Below are 15,481 nucleotides of genomic sequence, written 5' to 3'. Positions count from 1 at the left end.
AGCCTCTGTAAAGAAGTTCTCGCGAGACCTAAACGGCCCTACTCGCTACTAGTGCAAGATGGAGAAGTGCATTTAGCAAGCAAACGAGGTAAGCAAAAATGAAAACATTTTAGTGCAACATGTCTCGGTGTTTAGTGAAGTGTACACATTGACCTTTCATCAACAACTAATGATGATTTATATTCGAAGTCTGCCTCCAGTGCCATCAAGAGTTTTTGTCATGGTGAACGGAACATTATGCCATGTAAACCGCCATTTTTAATGTAGCCATGATCCCACAGATAGCATTGTGCTGTGTTCTCGCTCCTAGCTGCTTAGCTCGCGCGAAACCCACCAACACACGCCGCACGGGCTCACTGCGCGAATGCGTGCCCCCGTGTGCTACTCCTAGCCACATTAGCATATAGGCGAGTTAGCCGCTGGCTTCTGTGTCGAATGATGAGACAAACGACCGGTGAGAATCACGACGAGTGTGTGATAGTTGATTTTCTTTTCCTGGCTGACCGGTGACATGCGGCAAACTGTAGCTTATGTTGGCTTATAGTCTGGGTAGCTAACGTGTTGTAGTTATCCTTTAACATCACCGTTACAATATCCTAGCTAGGGAACGTTAGCCTATGTTAACTATGGTAATGTCTTAACGTCATATGGACTGATTTGTCAAGGTACGGACATTAACTTTGTATCATTGACTTTATCAAACACTATCTAGCCTGTGTGGGCCAGAAATTGACATTAATGTTGCTGAACTCAGGCATTTTTCTTTACCTAAGTTGCTGATTTGCTTTGCATCTTTAATAATCGAGATGAAAAATGGCTCCATAAAGGTCGACTCCATTCATAATACATGTTCTGGTTGTGGTAACGTTAGCCACGTTTAAATACCTGTATGTGTACACAAAATGTTATAATGAAGCCGCACTGGCAAAGTTAAGCTATACGACTCGTTTGGCAGTGTTTTGTTCAGTGGGAAGCCGGTGTGTGCAATATCTGCAGCCCCTTTTTACATTTTAACTTCATGAAAGACCATTGTGATGACATGAACACAGAGGGCCTCTGGCATTCACAAGGCATTTTTGCTCACCCAAAAATGTAGTCGGTGATAGAAAAAAATGACAGATTTTGTTTCGTTTTCCAGTGTGTAAAGAGAACAACTGAGATTAAGGTGATATATATTGAAAGTTAAAACACGTTTTAGAAATGTAAGAATATACAGGATACTATTGCAATAGTATATTTTAAACAAACATTTGCAGTTTACCTTAATCATATATCAGCAACCCTTTGGCTGATTTTGTGCAAGCCAATATGATCAAAAACTCAATATTTCTTAATGTTGTAGGTATATGTAGATTTGATTTGTTGATATTTGATCGTTATGTTTTCCCAATGCATACACATAGGAAAACTGGGAGAACCAATCATCGATAATGTTAATATGATACCCAAGGAATTTGATGCATTGCACATCATTGTCAGGGGACAAACAAATACAGACTTATTTTTTACATTACTATAATGAAGCATTGCAGAACAGGATACAACAGCATTTAACTTGGATCAACATTTTTCATTAACACACATCTTATGGAATATAAAAACATGGATATGATCAACATATTTTATTACTGAGCTGCAGACACTCCAATTTTAGAGTTTTTTTTTCTGATTTAACTTAAATTGTATTGCTACATACCATGGTAAAAGTCACAACAACTGTCAGATCCTATGTAGCCCCCCTTTGTTTAGGTTGTTGTTGATATAAACTGCTTAAAAAACCCACAAGCATCTTGACACTTTACATCATTCTTGACCCCCTTCTCTGATTGATCTCACCAGGTATAACCAGTTCAGTTCTGCTTTATGTTTAGGATGCTGAGAACAAAGGCAGAGTGGGCAAAATATTTATTATTTGGATTTTAATGCCTACAAAAGAGTGCTGATTCCTTTTCAATCCACAAATAATAACATTACTAGATGTATGACAGCATATCTCTTCAAGAGTACTTTGCATAGCGAGAGTTGATATGAAATCATGCAAAATAACTTTTCCAGCAATATAGTTGCACATCTATCAATCGTTTTTTGATACAGCTGAGACTCCCTAATTTGCAAATATGGATATGATGCACACTGTACAGCAAATGTAGTCTTTTTGTTTTGGCTAGAGCATAACACATCCCATTCATTATAGGTATATTACGACCCATCGTTTTGAAGGATTTTAAACAGAAGATCTCTAGGACAACCTGCCACTGTGATTTTTAATCACACTAGTAACTAATTATGTAGAATCAAATATGTAGTTTTGGCATACTATATCTATAAACCAATTGTACCAAATAGTCTGATCTTGTGACTCATAGTTAAAACTTGGTTCTGAGTGCACACAGGAAATGTGAACGTATAGAGCCTATTGAGAATCAAGCCAATAAGGACGGTGAAACTCAATTGCTTATGAACATTGTGACTTAAACTCGTTTTGATGTTTCTGGTTTAGTTAAAAAAATGTCAGTTCTGTTGTGGCTTTTTGCTGAGATGGGGCTTCTTTATTTTTAGATTGCCTTGTTTAAAGACCCTAACTAGCTGAGGAGGAGGAGGATGATGATGGAGATATTGTATCAAAGCAGTTTCTGGTATGTATTGGAAATGTTTTTTATCCCGTCTCAGATGCAGTGATACCATGCTTTTTAATTGCAATTGTAAGAGGACTCATTCGAATTGCAACGAGCAGCTATGGATTCAGTTATTCGTAGAACATGGGGCCTAATTTGTGATAAAGCTTTAACTTTTAACGTATTCTGAACTGTTGCTAGATCTATCAATGTATAACAAAGGTTCCTTTGCTTTCATGGTTGTGATCCCATTGGGTCATTTCACTTCTTGCGCAGTTAAGCAATTATTTTATATTGGTCTTGCCAACAGTTGGTTTATCACCACATGCTCCTTAATCACAGCCCTAATTTAATATCGTCAGAGCGGTTACCCGCTACCAAAATAGTGTATATATTGTTGGGAAAATTATCTAATTTGTATTAATTATTGCCATTAAGTGACAGGAAGATGCAAAATGGATGCCAGTTCATGTAATCTAAATTGTAATATTTTGCATAAGCCAGAGTCTGAACTAACTAGATCTTTATCACATTTGGAGTAATGGCTTTGGATGCCCACATTAATCTAGCAAAAGAATGAAGGATGCTGACAATATTGCATTTATTATAGCTTTCTTAAATGTACATTTTACTACCAGATTATACATATGTATCTGTTCAGATTTCAGAATTTTTCTAATTTAAGGCTGATTATGGGCATTGTTTAGATTAGATTAATATTCCTTGTGGGCAATTTACTATATGGTTTTAAGACCAATACATGGTTATTAATACACATGTTAGAGAGACGAGCTCTTATTGTCCAAGCTTTTTAAATTCTGAAATGAACCGAGAAATCCATCAGTAACTACCCGGTTTCCAGCTGAAACATTATTCACTTTGCACACTACCCCAGTCATAATGACTTGTCAAGTCTAGTGTCTAGAGCCTATATGCTACGGATACATGCGCGCGTTGTCGTCGAAAAATGACCAGGATCAAAGTGCTATGACGGACGTTTAAAGCTATATGCCGGGCCAGTTGATGCACACTATTAACTGGAATACTACGAAATACGCCAACTCGCAGTGTCACGATAGACTCGTATGGGAATGATTCAGCGAGTAATTCTACGTTTCTGCTTTGCGTTCAAGTAGCTAGCAAGCTAGCTAGCCAACGCGTGCTACGACTTGCTAGCTGAAAGGCCGGGGTAAGAATCAGAGTTGCCAGATTTGCTGTTATAGAATCAAGAGTTTTTTATTGATATTGCAACAACTGCTGTAGTGTTTACGGTGTAAGGAAATGTGTCAGCAAGAAAGCCGAGCCTGATAGTGCGGGTTTCTTGTGCGGCCTTTAGTGCAACCGCGAGGTAAATTAGTCAACAGTGATGTCAGGACTGGGATCGGCAACAGTCAAATGAGGGGTGCTCTAGCTATTTAGCTAAAGCCGAACGTATTTCGGTTTCCATGCATTGTGTTAGCTCTAGTGACATATAGGCATGTAACGACATACGTTAGGTATTGTCTGAGCGTTAAACCAACTCAAGGTCTGTTTCCTTAGTATATTTATGGCATAGTTTGACACTAGCAGCGTAGCATGCCAAATGCCAGTCGCAGGCAGCGACTACAATGCCAGCCATCTAATAATCAATTGAAGTAATTTGCTTTATGTCTGGTATGTGCCTAGTTGTTAAAAAGTGGACCAATTGTTGTTGCAGCAAGTAGTTCTATTTGTGTTTCCCCTGACTTTAAAATAGCGGGTATTACTGGCAGCCTCTGTGCTAACCGTAGCTTGCAAGCTATAACTAATGCTAAACCTGTCTCTTTCATGTTACTGGCATTGCGGACTGATAACCAATTGCACTTGTTGGCTTAACTATTGGTTTATCGAGGGGACACGATGGATTGCAAAAACGTTGCTTTGTGTGTATATATCTATCTATATAATGATGTGAATTAATCACGTAGATTCATTTGTTAGCCATCAAGCCACCGGCGGCACGTCTTTATGCGAAGCCAATCAAAATACTCTCAATGCTTGACTAACGCAAACGTTTTCAATTGCAAATGTCCAACTGTGATGACTTGTCCATTGTATTTGGTCGTGTGTATTTTGTTGAAATGGCCATGTCTTCTTAAACCAGTGGTTATTGACTATTTTCTTTATCTTGTATCCTCTTTTTTTTACACTACTAATTGCATGCTATGTTTAGCTGTAATCAAGATATTTGTACTGTCCACCATGGGCCTTTCTGTTTCATTTTGGCAGAATCTTTAGAGGCTCCTTACATTTTCAGTTTAATTTGATGTGGTTTCAATCTTTCATTTTGCAGGTAAAGTGAAAAAAAACATGCTGTTAAGTGGGTGCTGCCAAACTACTTATTGTAAGTATAATACTTACTGTTATATACATAATGTTTATCTTTCCATGTTTAATTTAAGGTAGCCTCTGGGTTGCCCTATATGGCCTCATCCATACAAAATCCAAATATGACATCCTTATGTTTTTTATGTGGTGTGTTGACAGGAGCCACATATAGAAAGTAGCGACAATGAAGGTCGACAGAAGCAAGTTAAAGAAAACCCCTACAGAAGCTGTGAGTGTGTATACTGGTGACATTGTAATTAATTAGACTTACTGGTTGTTTACTGGGCTTTGTATTGAAATAACAGTCCTCTTGCCTTCTCCATACTTTGCAGCCTGCAGACTGCAGGACCCTTATAGAGAAGCTCAAGGCATGCAGTGATGAGCAATTGCTTGTGGAGCTTCAGCACATTAAGACCTGGAATATTGGAAAGGTAAACAATATGTCGGGAGCAGGGTACATGTCTTTATTGAAGCAAAGTGCTTATTATATGCAATACCATTCCGTCAATGTTCATGTTGACCGAGCAATCTCAGGAACTGTTGCCATTTGGTACGGTATTGAAACTAACGCTGAAATTTCCTCCAGTGTGAGCTGTACCACTGGGTGGACCTACTGGACCGTTTCGATGGCATTCTATGCGATGCAGGCCAGACTGTGGAGAGCATGTCATGGCTTCTGGTGTGCGACCGGCCAGACAACGGGCACCTCAAGGCCCTGCTGCTGGCCGTGCTCAATTTCACCGCCTTGCTCATTGAGTACAGCTTCTCCAGACACCTCTACAGCTCCATAGAGGTAAGCTTTCACCCTGCACAGCTGCTTGTCACCATAGGGGATAAAACCATATGAATAATTATAATGAATTTTCCTCCTTTCCTTTTGCTTTACAGCACTTAACCACCTTATTGGCGTCATGTGACATGCAAGTGGTCTTGTCTGTGCTAAACCTGCTGTACGTGTTCAGCAAACGCTCCAACTACATCACAAGATTGGGGTCTGACAAGAGAACTCCTCTTTTGGCCCGCCTGCAACATCTGGCAGAGGTTTAACAATACAATGTCAATATCCATCTAGCTTATGTAGGTGTAATGACAGGTGTATTTTGGAACAGTGAATCTGATTGTGTCAATCTCCTTGTTCTTCTGTAGAGTTGGGGTGGAAAGGAGAATGGGTTTGGTTTGGCCGAATGCTGCAGGGATCTGCCCATGTCGGTAAGTGCCAATTTACATAATCTCTTTGTAGAGTCATTCCAATTATTCCAGTGACTTGTTTTCTTTGTAATTAATAGTGCAACATTGAGATTAATGATTCTTTTTGGGGCACCAGAAATACCCACCCAGTGCCACAACACTGCACTTTGAGTTCTATGCTGAACCAGGCCCTGAGGTCAAAGTAGAGAGAAAAGTAAGCACTAAAGATTTACTAAAAAAAAACTACTATCTTTATTTGTAGTATATATTAAAATGTACCCTTTTTTCGTCAGCAGACAAGCAGTAACACACTACACTATATTCACATTGAGCAGCTTGACAAGGTAAAGTCAGACATTAATCTTCTTTGCATTATAGTTCATAATATTCTGCAAGTCCATGATGCATGGAAGTCTTTATTTTGTTTGTTATACCTGTCAGTTGTTTGATTTTCCTGTGTTTTTTAGATTTCAGAGAGTCCGTCTGAGATCATGGAGTCACTGACAGTAATGTACAACATCCCAAAAGACAAGCAGACCCTTCTCTTCACACACATTCGATTGGCTCACGGCTTCTCTAATCACAAGAAGAGGCTACAGGCTGTACAAGCCCGCCTGCATGCCATTTCTATACTTGGTGAGCACATAGTCCCATCCCAACCACATGGTTTGTAAGAGGTTCTGACTGTACCTACAAATGCTGACATTATGCTGTGTTCCCTCCCATGCAGTGTACTCCAATGCGCTCCAGGAGTCCGCCAACAGTATACTTTACAATGGCTTGATAGAGGAACTGGTAGATGTACTGCAGATTACCGACAAACAGCTTGTGGTAAGGACCGTGTCATCCCTGTCGCGCACACATGATTGTGCATGTGTGTTCGAATGGAGACAATCCATGCAAATGCATAATTTCTAATGTGTCACAGTAGATTGTGTCAAGACTAGTTGGATAGAAAAAAAAGATGTTTTAAATGTGCTGTCATTTTTTTCCTAGGATATAAAAGCAGCATCTTTGCGCACTTTAACTTCAATTGTCCACCTGGAGAGGACACCTAAGCTTTCCAACATCATCGACTGCACCGGGACCGCGTCTTACCATGGCTTCCTGCCTGTGTTGGTGCGCAACTGTATACAAGCAATGATTGGTAAGAGATGCTAGTGCTACTGCTACAACTGCATTTCCATATACAACATGTTGCATGCAGTGCACCTGTAAACAAATTGTTCTCATATTTAAATCGAATGGCTATTTAAAGTGCAAGTAAACCCAATGTTTTGTCTCTAATTCGATGAGGGGAGATTTTATCCCTATATATATATATATATGTGTGTGTGTGTGTGTGTGTGTGTGTGTGTGTGTGTGTGTGAACCACATCGAATTTGTCTGTTTATCGGTTTATTTCTTGATAAGTCATTCTGTATGAGCATCATCAAGAGCAATGTAGTTTATGAAAGCAGCCACACACAGGGGCATATATACTACAAGTATCCTGGAAGCTTAACCCTCACTCGGTCTCGTGGTCACATGAACATCAAGCACTAACCAGATGTAGCTGCACATAGCCACACCCACTTTGACATTAGCCAAAGATGTGGCTTTATCAAAGCGTCACGAAAATAATTGTTTTGTGTGCATAGTAGAGTAAAACTTTTGCACACTGGTTGGCGGAGATTGACAAAAACATTGGATTTTACACTGTATTTCTCTTAATTCCGGTCCTGTTTTAGGAACGGAGACCAAATGGCATAAATTACCATAATAAGGTGAATATAAGACTTTAATAAAATTCATTTCACAGACCCTCTGATGGAGCCCTACCCACATCAGTTTGCCACTGCACTCTTCTCCTTCCTCTACCACCTGGCAAGCTACGATGCCGGAGGCGAGGCACTCGTCTCCTGTGGTATGATGGAAGCACTACTCAAGGTACCATCTCCCCCACAATTCACTTTACAATCTGCATGGATCTGATCTAATGTGAATACAACCATTATAAAGCAGAAGTTGTAAAATCGGAAGAGGAATTGTCTTCCTTCAAGGTTATGGAAAATCAATTCTACATTTAATCTAAATATTTCCACCATTCTTTTCCTGAAGGTGATCAAGTTCCTTGGAGATGAGCAGGACCAGATCACCTTTGTGACCCGGGCGGTGCGAGTCGTGGACCTCATCACCAACCTGGACATGGCCGCCTTTCAGTCCCACACTGGCCTCACCATCTTCATCTCCAGACTGGAGGTGGGCGGCGACGCTCTGCAATGCTCAGCGACATGAAGCACTGCTTAACCTACACCTCATAGCCAAAGAGCTGCGTTCACTCTGTCCCCTGTCCGTCTGTTTCAATGCCTAGCACGAGGTGGACCTGTCGAGGAAAGAGTGCCCTTTTGTCATCAAGCCAAAGATCCAGAGGCCGAGCACAGCCACAGAGTCTGAGGACATGGACACAGACATGGACAGTAAGTTAATTATATTTTCTGCTTTTATTAAGCGGCATATAAGCCCTGCGTTATTAGAGTTATCGTTAATTTCCTCAGTTGACAGAAATATGTTCTATAAATATGTTCTTTGTAGGTTTCCAACCACATTGCACATAAGCTTTCCCTTTTAAAGGCTACAGGTCTCGTGTGTTATGATATTAAGTACTAAATGAAGTTGTCAATAGCCTATGGTGATTCTTTAACCGGCAATGGCTTTCAAAGATGCAGCTTTTGATTTTTTTTTAACTTGTTTTGATTAGTGTCAGAAGTCTCTATGGAGAGCAGCCCCGGCCCATCCACATCTTCTAGCTCTAGACCAGAAGTGGACCACCGAGTGCAGAGTGGCACAGCCAATGCACCGCGTGCAGGTAGGATCGAATGCAATCACATACGGTCTCACCATTCAAATGTTTCCCTGGGCGCCTAATGACATCCTTGTCGTCTCCCATAGGTATGCAGTGTATCCCCCAGAGAGCAGCTCTGTTGAAGTCTATGTTAAACTTCTTAAAGAAAGCCATTCAAGACCCTGCATTTTCTGATGGTATCCGCCATGGTAAGATGTGCTTTTATAACAATGTTGGTTGATGGCATATATCTGGCTTATTGTGTGGTTGTATGGGACTGATGGCTCCAAGTGTATATATGCTAACCTATGTGCTTGTGATTGCCTTTTTCCTCTAGTAATGGATGGGTCATTGCCTACCTCACTCAAGCACATCATCAGTAACGCAGAGTATTATGGCCCATCACTCTTTCTACTGGGTTAGTACTAAGTAATTTACAAGAAGAGATGAAATGGCTTTTGTTTTGTTTTTGTGTGTTGTGGCATGGTATGTGTAGTTGTAAAATATGATGATAAACAAACCAACAACATCAACCGTTGTGTGCTTTGAGGATGCCTTTCGCTTGTTGGCCCTACGGATTTCTCATCATGTCTCTTCTCCTCCCCCTGTGTTGTCCTGTCCGGTCTGCAGCGACGGAGGTGGTGACAGTGTTTGTGTTCCAGGAGCCCTCCCTGCTCTCCTCCCTGCAGGATAACGGCCTCACAGACGTCATGCTGCATGCGCTGCTCATCAAGGACGTGAGTCCCCCAGCCCTCTGTAGTTCCTTCCTGTCTCTCTCTCCTTCGGGCTTCTCTGACTGCTCACTCTCTCTTTCATGCCCCCTACTAAACAAATTTTTTCATGCCTTTTATTTTCCTTGGAGCTTGATCCAGCACAGCCAGATGTCTTGCCTTTCGCAGGCGTCTCGCTGTCCAGATTCACTCAGCTCCCTTCACTCCCCTCATTCTGGCTCCTCATGCCCCCTTAGCCCAGTATCAACATTTGCGCTGTTTCGCCTGTACATTTTCCTCCTATTGATGCTCCGTGCACCTCTCGGCCCCCCCCCCGCTTCTCCTTTCCCTCCCCCCCTCGCAGTTAACCCGTCCCTCGCCACTCTCTCTCTCACCCTGTCTTCCTCCTTTTTTTTCTCTCTCTCCTGCCTATTCTCTCTCTCATAGTGTCTCTCTCTGCAGGTTCCCGCCACTCGGGAGGTGCTGGGCTCCCTCCCCAATGTGTTCAGTGCCCTGTGCTTGAACGCGAGAGGCCTGCACTCCTTCGTTCAGTGCCAGCCGTTTGAGCGCCTCTTTAAGGTGCTGCTCTCCCCGGACTACCTGCCCGCCATGAGGCGGCGGCGGAGCTCCGACCCACTGGGTGAGTCATTGGCTGTTTTACTCCTGTTAGAAGCATTAAAACTTTAATCGTTAAAACTGGATATATAACTGGGAACGTGTACGCATGTCTGCCGCTACAGGGGACACTGCCTCAAACCTCGGCAGTGCCGTGGATGAGCTCATGAGGCACCAGCCCACTCTCAAGACGGACGCCACTACTGCCATCATTAAGGTTTTGTTTCCATTCATTTCATGTTTTTCTCTCTCCATCCTAATGAGAATAATGCAGCGCATCGACACGAGTCTGACCGATGGTGAATTTGTGATATGACAGTTGTTGGAGGAGATCTGTAACCTTGGCCGGGCGCCAGAGTACATCTGCCAGAAGCCGTCCATCCAGAAGGCGGACGGCACAGTGGCCGTGCCCCCTGCCCGGTCCAGCCATGCTGCAGAGGAGGCCTCCAGTGAAGACGAGGAGGAGGAGGAGGCCCTCCACACCTTCAGCCAGCAGCAGGGGGAGCCAGAGAGCAACAGGCAGTCAGTTCCACTTGAACTGTATGACGCTGAGTTCACTTCACCGAGTAGAACCAACAACTCCTTGCAAGAGTTCTTGAGTTTTTTATTCAGTTTTTAGATTACATTTCACTTCATATTTTTCTAGTTGAACCTGTCATTTTGACAATTTTGTGTTTTTGTTTGTAGGGTGGTTGGCACAGAGGAGAGAATACCCATTCCTCTCATGGATTACATCCTGAATGTGGTAGGTGTATGCTTTTTTTTTTTTTTTTTTGGGCTTTTCTAACGGTTCACACTCAAATTCAATGTGTACGCTTTCCAGATGAAGTTTGTGGAATCCATACTGAGTAACAACACCACCGACGACCACTGTCAGGAGTTTGTCAACCAGAAGGGCCTTTTGCCCCTGGTCTCCATCCTGGGCCTGCCCAACCTGCCCATAGACTTCCCCACCTCTGCTGCGTGCCAAGCTGTGGCAGGTGTCTGCAAGTCCATCCTGGTAAGCCAAGAATAAATAACGTTCACCTTACTGCACTGCGGCAGTATCCATTTACTGGATTGGGATTAAAGCTCCCCTCCCCTCCCTTGTCCCAGACGCTCTCTCATGAGCCCAAAGTGCTCCAGGAGGGGCTGTGCCAGCTGGACAGCATCCTCACGGCCCTGGAGCCACTTCACCGGCCCATCGAGGTCCCCGGCGGCTCTGTGCTACTCCGAGAGCTGGCGAATGCCGGCCACGTCGCCGACGCCACCCTGTCGGCCCGCGCCACGCCGCTCCTGCACGCGCTCACCGCAGCGCACGCCTACATCCTCATGTTTGTCCACACCTGCAGAGTGGGACAGGTAAAGCACGGATGACTTGGCTTGGGGGACTTTCCTTTAGAATATGCAATGACGCTGCACAAACTCGTGATCAGTAGATCTTGATATGACGACAATATGGTTTTAAATGATAATAGCCTGAGTAGTATTTAATGTATGTTTTCATATAATCAATAATGTTGTTCTGGTTGGCCAAGTCATTGTTGCTGTTCTGGGTTTTGACGATGGTTTTCTTGTTGTGTTGGATCAGAGTGAAATCAGAGCCATCTCTGTAAACCAGTGGGGCTCCCAGCTTGGCCTGAGTGTCCTCAACAAGCTGAGCCAGCTGTACTGCTCTCTGGTCTGGGAAAGCACCGTCCTGTTGTCCCTCTGTACCCCCAACAGGTGAGTCCCCTTACACGTCCTCCTTTCTCCCCTGCTTGTTGTCTTGCTGATCTTTAACCTTCCTCCTGTCTGTGATTCGGATGCTGATCTTTAACCTTCCCCCTGCTGTGCTGCAGTCTACCACCTGGCTGTGAGTTTGGGCAGGCAGACATGCAGAAACTAGTTCCCAAGGAGGAGAAGCCTTCTGGCAGCGCCACAGCGACCCCGGCGTCTGGCTCCAGGAGAACCGGTAAGGGGACTTTTAAATGCAAATCTTTCATCGGTTCAGTTTGTTGGTTGGATTTGAGTCAACTCGACTTTGTCCATTGTCCTCCTCCCCCAGCTGAGTCTGAGGCTGTGGACTCGTCAGCCGGCGGTCTGCTGGAGGGCATGGGTCTAGACGGGGACACGCTGGCTCCCATGGAGACGGATGAGCCCACCGCCACCGACCCCAAGGCCAAGTCCAAATTGACGCCAGCGATGGCCACCCGGATCAAGCAGATCAAACCGCTGCTCTCAGGTAAGGACCATCCCTTGCTTTTAGTTATATTAGACATGTCGGTATATTTCTGCCTATCCTCACTATTTTCTCTCTGAGCATCGCTACAGCTGGATTAAGCTTAATACTCCCATGAGTACCTTTTATTACCAGCTAATCTCCGATCCTCTCCCTCCAGCCTCATCGCGTCTGGGCAGGGCTCTGGCTGAGCTGTTTGGGCTGCTCGTCAAGCTGTGTGTTGGCTCCCCTGTGCGCCAGCGTCGTTCCCATCACGCCACCAGCACAGGCACGGCCCCGACGCCAGCGGCCCGTGCCACCGCCTCCTCCCTCACCAAGCTGCTCACCAAGGGCCTGAGCTGGCAGCCGCCACCCTACACCCCCACCCCCCGATTCAGGTAGGTCTACGTCTCTTGACTGATGCAATCTAGGTGATGATACATGGATGTATTACTGTTTCGTACATGTTATTTAATGAGGAACTCCATTCCTTGCAGGCTGACCTTTTTCATCTGCTCCGTGGGCTTCACGTCTCCCATGCTGTTTGACGAGAGAAAATACCCATACCACCTAATGCTGCAGAAGTTCTTCTGCTCTGGCGGTCACGATGCTCTGTTTGAGTAAGTTCTGCGTGTCACTTTTTTAAACCCTTTGCACAATGATTTAAGTGAGGACAAACCTCTTTTGGTCTACTTGTGGAATCATAGCATGGCCCACGAACATGATAGTTGTCTGTCTTCATGTCTCTGGTCCTCCCCTCTGTAGGACCTTTAACTGGGCTCTGTCGATGGGCGGTAAGGTGCCCGTCTCTGAAGGGCTGGAGCATACTGATCTGCCCGACGGCACTGGGGAGTTCCTGGACGCCTGGCTGATGCTGGTGGAGAAGATGGTGAACCCCAGCACCGTGCTGGACTCTCCTCACTCTCTGCCCGCCAAGGTCCCCGGGGTCACGCCCACCACGCCCCAGTTTAGCGCCCTGCGGTTCCTCATCGTCACGCAGAAGGTTGGTATCCATGGAAATGACTGTCAGTAAAATCAGAAGGTTTAAAAAGTAACAAATTGCCTTTCCCTGGCCAGATGTCTGCTATAAATCGAACACTGTCTTCTCTTCCTAGGCTGCGTTCAGTTGCATCCGCAGCCTGTGGAACCGGAAGCCCCTCAAGGTGTACGGGGGCCGCATGGCCGAGTCCATGCTGGCCATCCTCTGCCACATTCTGAGGGGAGAGCCGGTTATCCAGGAGCGCCTGGGCAAGGAGCGGGAGGGCACGGCACGCCCAGAAGAGGAGGGGGCTCCCGCGGGGCCTCCGGCATCTACCGGGGCCCCGGGAGCTGCTCCGACCGCAGGAGAGGGCACCGCGGCCCCTGGGTCGGCCCCAGCTGCACCAGCAGCCGCCGGCTCAGCGGAGGACGCCACCAACTCGACCAACTCCACTCCTCGTCGGGAGCCCCAGGTCAACCAGGCGCAGCTCACACAGGTAGGGCAGAGGCGGCTACCTGTTAAATGAGTCCACAATTACCACTGAGCGGGCAAATAAAGGGATGTTATGAAGGCTGTCAGGAACAGAGTCTTTCCCAATGTGTAACCTTCGTGTATAATTGCTGTTTTCATTAAATGTTGTCAGCCCCGCTATCTGCTCTTTGAATAACAAAAGTACCTTTTGTAGATGGCTCCGTCAGCAGGAGATCTAGAAATAAGTGTTGTTGGTTTTGAACATGAGCTGCGGAGGATGAACGAGGCACATCTTCCGTAGTGGGTTCAGCAGGTTTAGGAGCCATCAGGCGGAGGAGTGATTGACAGGCCAGGTGTGGAGGGAGAGTGAGTGGGTGGGAGGTAGAGAAAGGAATGGAGATTAATAGATGTCAAGGTGAACCTTCAGGATTCATTTTTCTCAAGGGTGTTGAGAATTTTAATCAGATGAAGAGGACAAGTGTGGAGGTGGGTACGGTATGATTCATTTCTCTGCTGAATACGGCCACTCCAGTTATTAAAACGTCAAACGTCAAAACATATTCATGCGTACAAGACATTCACCCGATTTTCATAATGGTTATTAGGGTTTTGTCTTTTTTTGCCGACCTCCTATGCCTCTATTCTGATCATCATCGCGTCCTTCTCCCTTATCTTGTTTTCATTGCCCCTGATTCTTTGTGTTTCTCCAGCTGATGGACATGGGCTTCTCCAGAGAACATGCCATGGAGGCCCTGCTGAACACCACCACTATGGAGCAGGCCACAGAGTACCTGCTCACCCACCCGCCCCCCCTTCTCAGCGGTGCTGTTCGGGTAAGCTTTCCTCTCTGACATGGTGTGCACATGCACTCACGCACACAGATGCATACACACAGGTATCCATTGTCTCCCTTCCTCCCCATACAAATAATATATATTAACACGGGCCAGACGTAGTGAGTGTTGCTCTTCTCTGGTTCCCTAGGACCTGACTATGTCTGAAGAGGACCAGATGATGAGGGCCATTGCCATGTCACTAGGACAAGAGGTTAGCACGGAGCAGCGCTCTGACTCTCCCGAGGTGCGCCATCCTCGCTACTCGCATTATGTAAAGACACTGACGCACTCGACCGCACACTCTTACCCCCCGCCGCCCCGCCTCTGTTCAAACCACCCGCTGCTAAAGAAGACCTCATGACTAAATGACGGGTCACTGTCGGCTGCGGCTGCTGCAGCCATTGTCCCTGACCCGGATCCTCCCTCCCTTCCCAGGAGGCGGCGAGGCGGCGCGAGGAGGACGACCGGCGGGCCCGGGAGCGGGCGGAGGAGGAGGAGGCCCGCTGTCTGGAGCGCTTCATGGAGGCGGAGCCCCTGGACCCCCAGGAGCTGCACGCCTTCACGGACTCCATGCTGCCCGGCTGCTTCCACCTGCTGGACGAGCTGCCCGACACGGTCTACCGCCTCTGTGACCTGCTGATGACGGCCATCAAGAGGAGCGGCCCCGAGTACCGAGACCTCATCCTGGGCCAGGTGGTCCACCAGGTCCGTGGGCTGA

At 45.7% G+C, this 15,481-nt stretch overlaps 1 protein-coding gene across 1 annotated transcript in view; it reads left to right on the top strand.

The window, feature by feature from the left end:
• The first annotated feature begins 41 nt into the window (after positions 1 to 41).
• The window catches only part of huwe1 (HECT, UBA and WWE domain containing E3 ubiquitin protein ligase 1), a 34,040-nt gene continuing 18,600 nt past the window's right edge, over positions 42 to 15,481 (top strand). Inside the window, exons 1-36 of the mRNA XM_079741525.1 lie at positions 42 to 88; positions 2,560 to 2,636; positions 4,927 to 4,977; positions 5,121 to 5,190; positions 5,294 to 5,392; positions 5,548 to 5,754; positions 5,850 to 6,002; positions 6,108 to 6,170; positions 6,286 to 6,363; positions 6,443 to 6,493; positions 6,617 to 6,785; positions 6,880 to 6,980; positions 7,146 to 7,296; positions 7,951 to 8,078; positions 8,250 to 8,390; positions 8,503 to 8,608; positions 8,890 to 8,997; positions 9,081 to 9,182; positions 9,311 to 9,391; positions 9,604 to 9,710; positions 10,131 to 10,323; positions 10,424 to 10,515; positions 10,618 to 10,838; positions 10,986 to 11,043; positions 11,122 to 11,298; positions 11,394 to 11,639; positions 11,869 to 12,002; positions 12,119 to 12,231; positions 12,325 to 12,501; positions 12,659 to 12,875; positions 12,975 to 13,097; positions 13,243 to 13,480; positions 13,593 to 13,952; positions 14,638 to 14,760; positions 14,912 to 15,007; positions 15,199 to 15,468. Of these exons, the coding sequence (XP_079597651.1) occupies positions 5,146 to 5,190; positions 5,294 to 5,392; positions 5,548 to 5,754; positions 5,850 to 6,002; positions 6,108 to 6,170; positions 6,286 to 6,363; positions 6,443 to 6,493; positions 6,617 to 6,785; positions 6,880 to 6,980; positions 7,146 to 7,296; positions 7,951 to 8,078; positions 8,250 to 8,390; positions 8,503 to 8,608; positions 8,890 to 8,997; positions 9,081 to 9,182; positions 9,311 to 9,391; positions 9,604 to 9,710; positions 10,131 to 10,323; positions 10,424 to 10,515; positions 10,618 to 10,838; positions 10,986 to 11,043; positions 11,122 to 11,298; positions 11,394 to 11,639; positions 11,869 to 12,002; positions 12,119 to 12,231; positions 12,325 to 12,501; positions 12,659 to 12,875; positions 12,975 to 13,097; positions 13,243 to 13,480; positions 13,593 to 13,952; positions 14,638 to 14,760; positions 14,912 to 15,007; positions 15,199 to 15,468 (4,728 nt within the window). The 5' untranslated portion in view covers positions 42 to 88; positions 2,560 to 2,636; positions 4,927 to 4,977; positions 5,121 to 5,145. The remainder of the gene's footprint in view (positions 89 to 2,559; positions 2,637 to 4,926; positions 4,978 to 5,120; positions 5,191 to 5,293; positions 5,393 to 5,547; positions 5,755 to 5,849; positions 6,003 to 6,107; positions 6,171 to 6,285; positions 6,364 to 6,442; positions 6,494 to 6,616; positions 6,786 to 6,879; positions 6,981 to 7,145; positions 7,297 to 7,950; positions 8,079 to 8,249; positions 8,391 to 8,502; positions 8,609 to 8,889; positions 8,998 to 9,080; positions 9,183 to 9,310; positions 9,392 to 9,603; positions 9,711 to 10,130; positions 10,324 to 10,423; positions 10,516 to 10,617; positions 10,839 to 10,985; positions 11,044 to 11,121; positions 11,299 to 11,393; positions 11,640 to 11,868; positions 12,003 to 12,118; positions 12,232 to 12,324; positions 12,502 to 12,658; positions 12,876 to 12,974; positions 13,098 to 13,242; positions 13,481 to 13,592; positions 13,953 to 14,637; positions 14,761 to 14,911; positions 15,008 to 15,198; positions 15,469 to 15,481) is intronic.

The sequence above is a fragment of the Pollachius pollachius genome (assembly GCF_949987615.1).
Source record: "Pollachius pollachius genome assembly, chromosome: 8".
NCBI classification, from domain to species: Eukaryota; Metazoa; Chordata; class Actinopteri; order Gadiformes; family Gadidae; genus Pollachius; species Pollachius pollachius.
The sequence above is the reverse complement of the archived record's forward strand: the minus strand, read 5'-3'. Positions and strand labels throughout refer to the sequence as shown.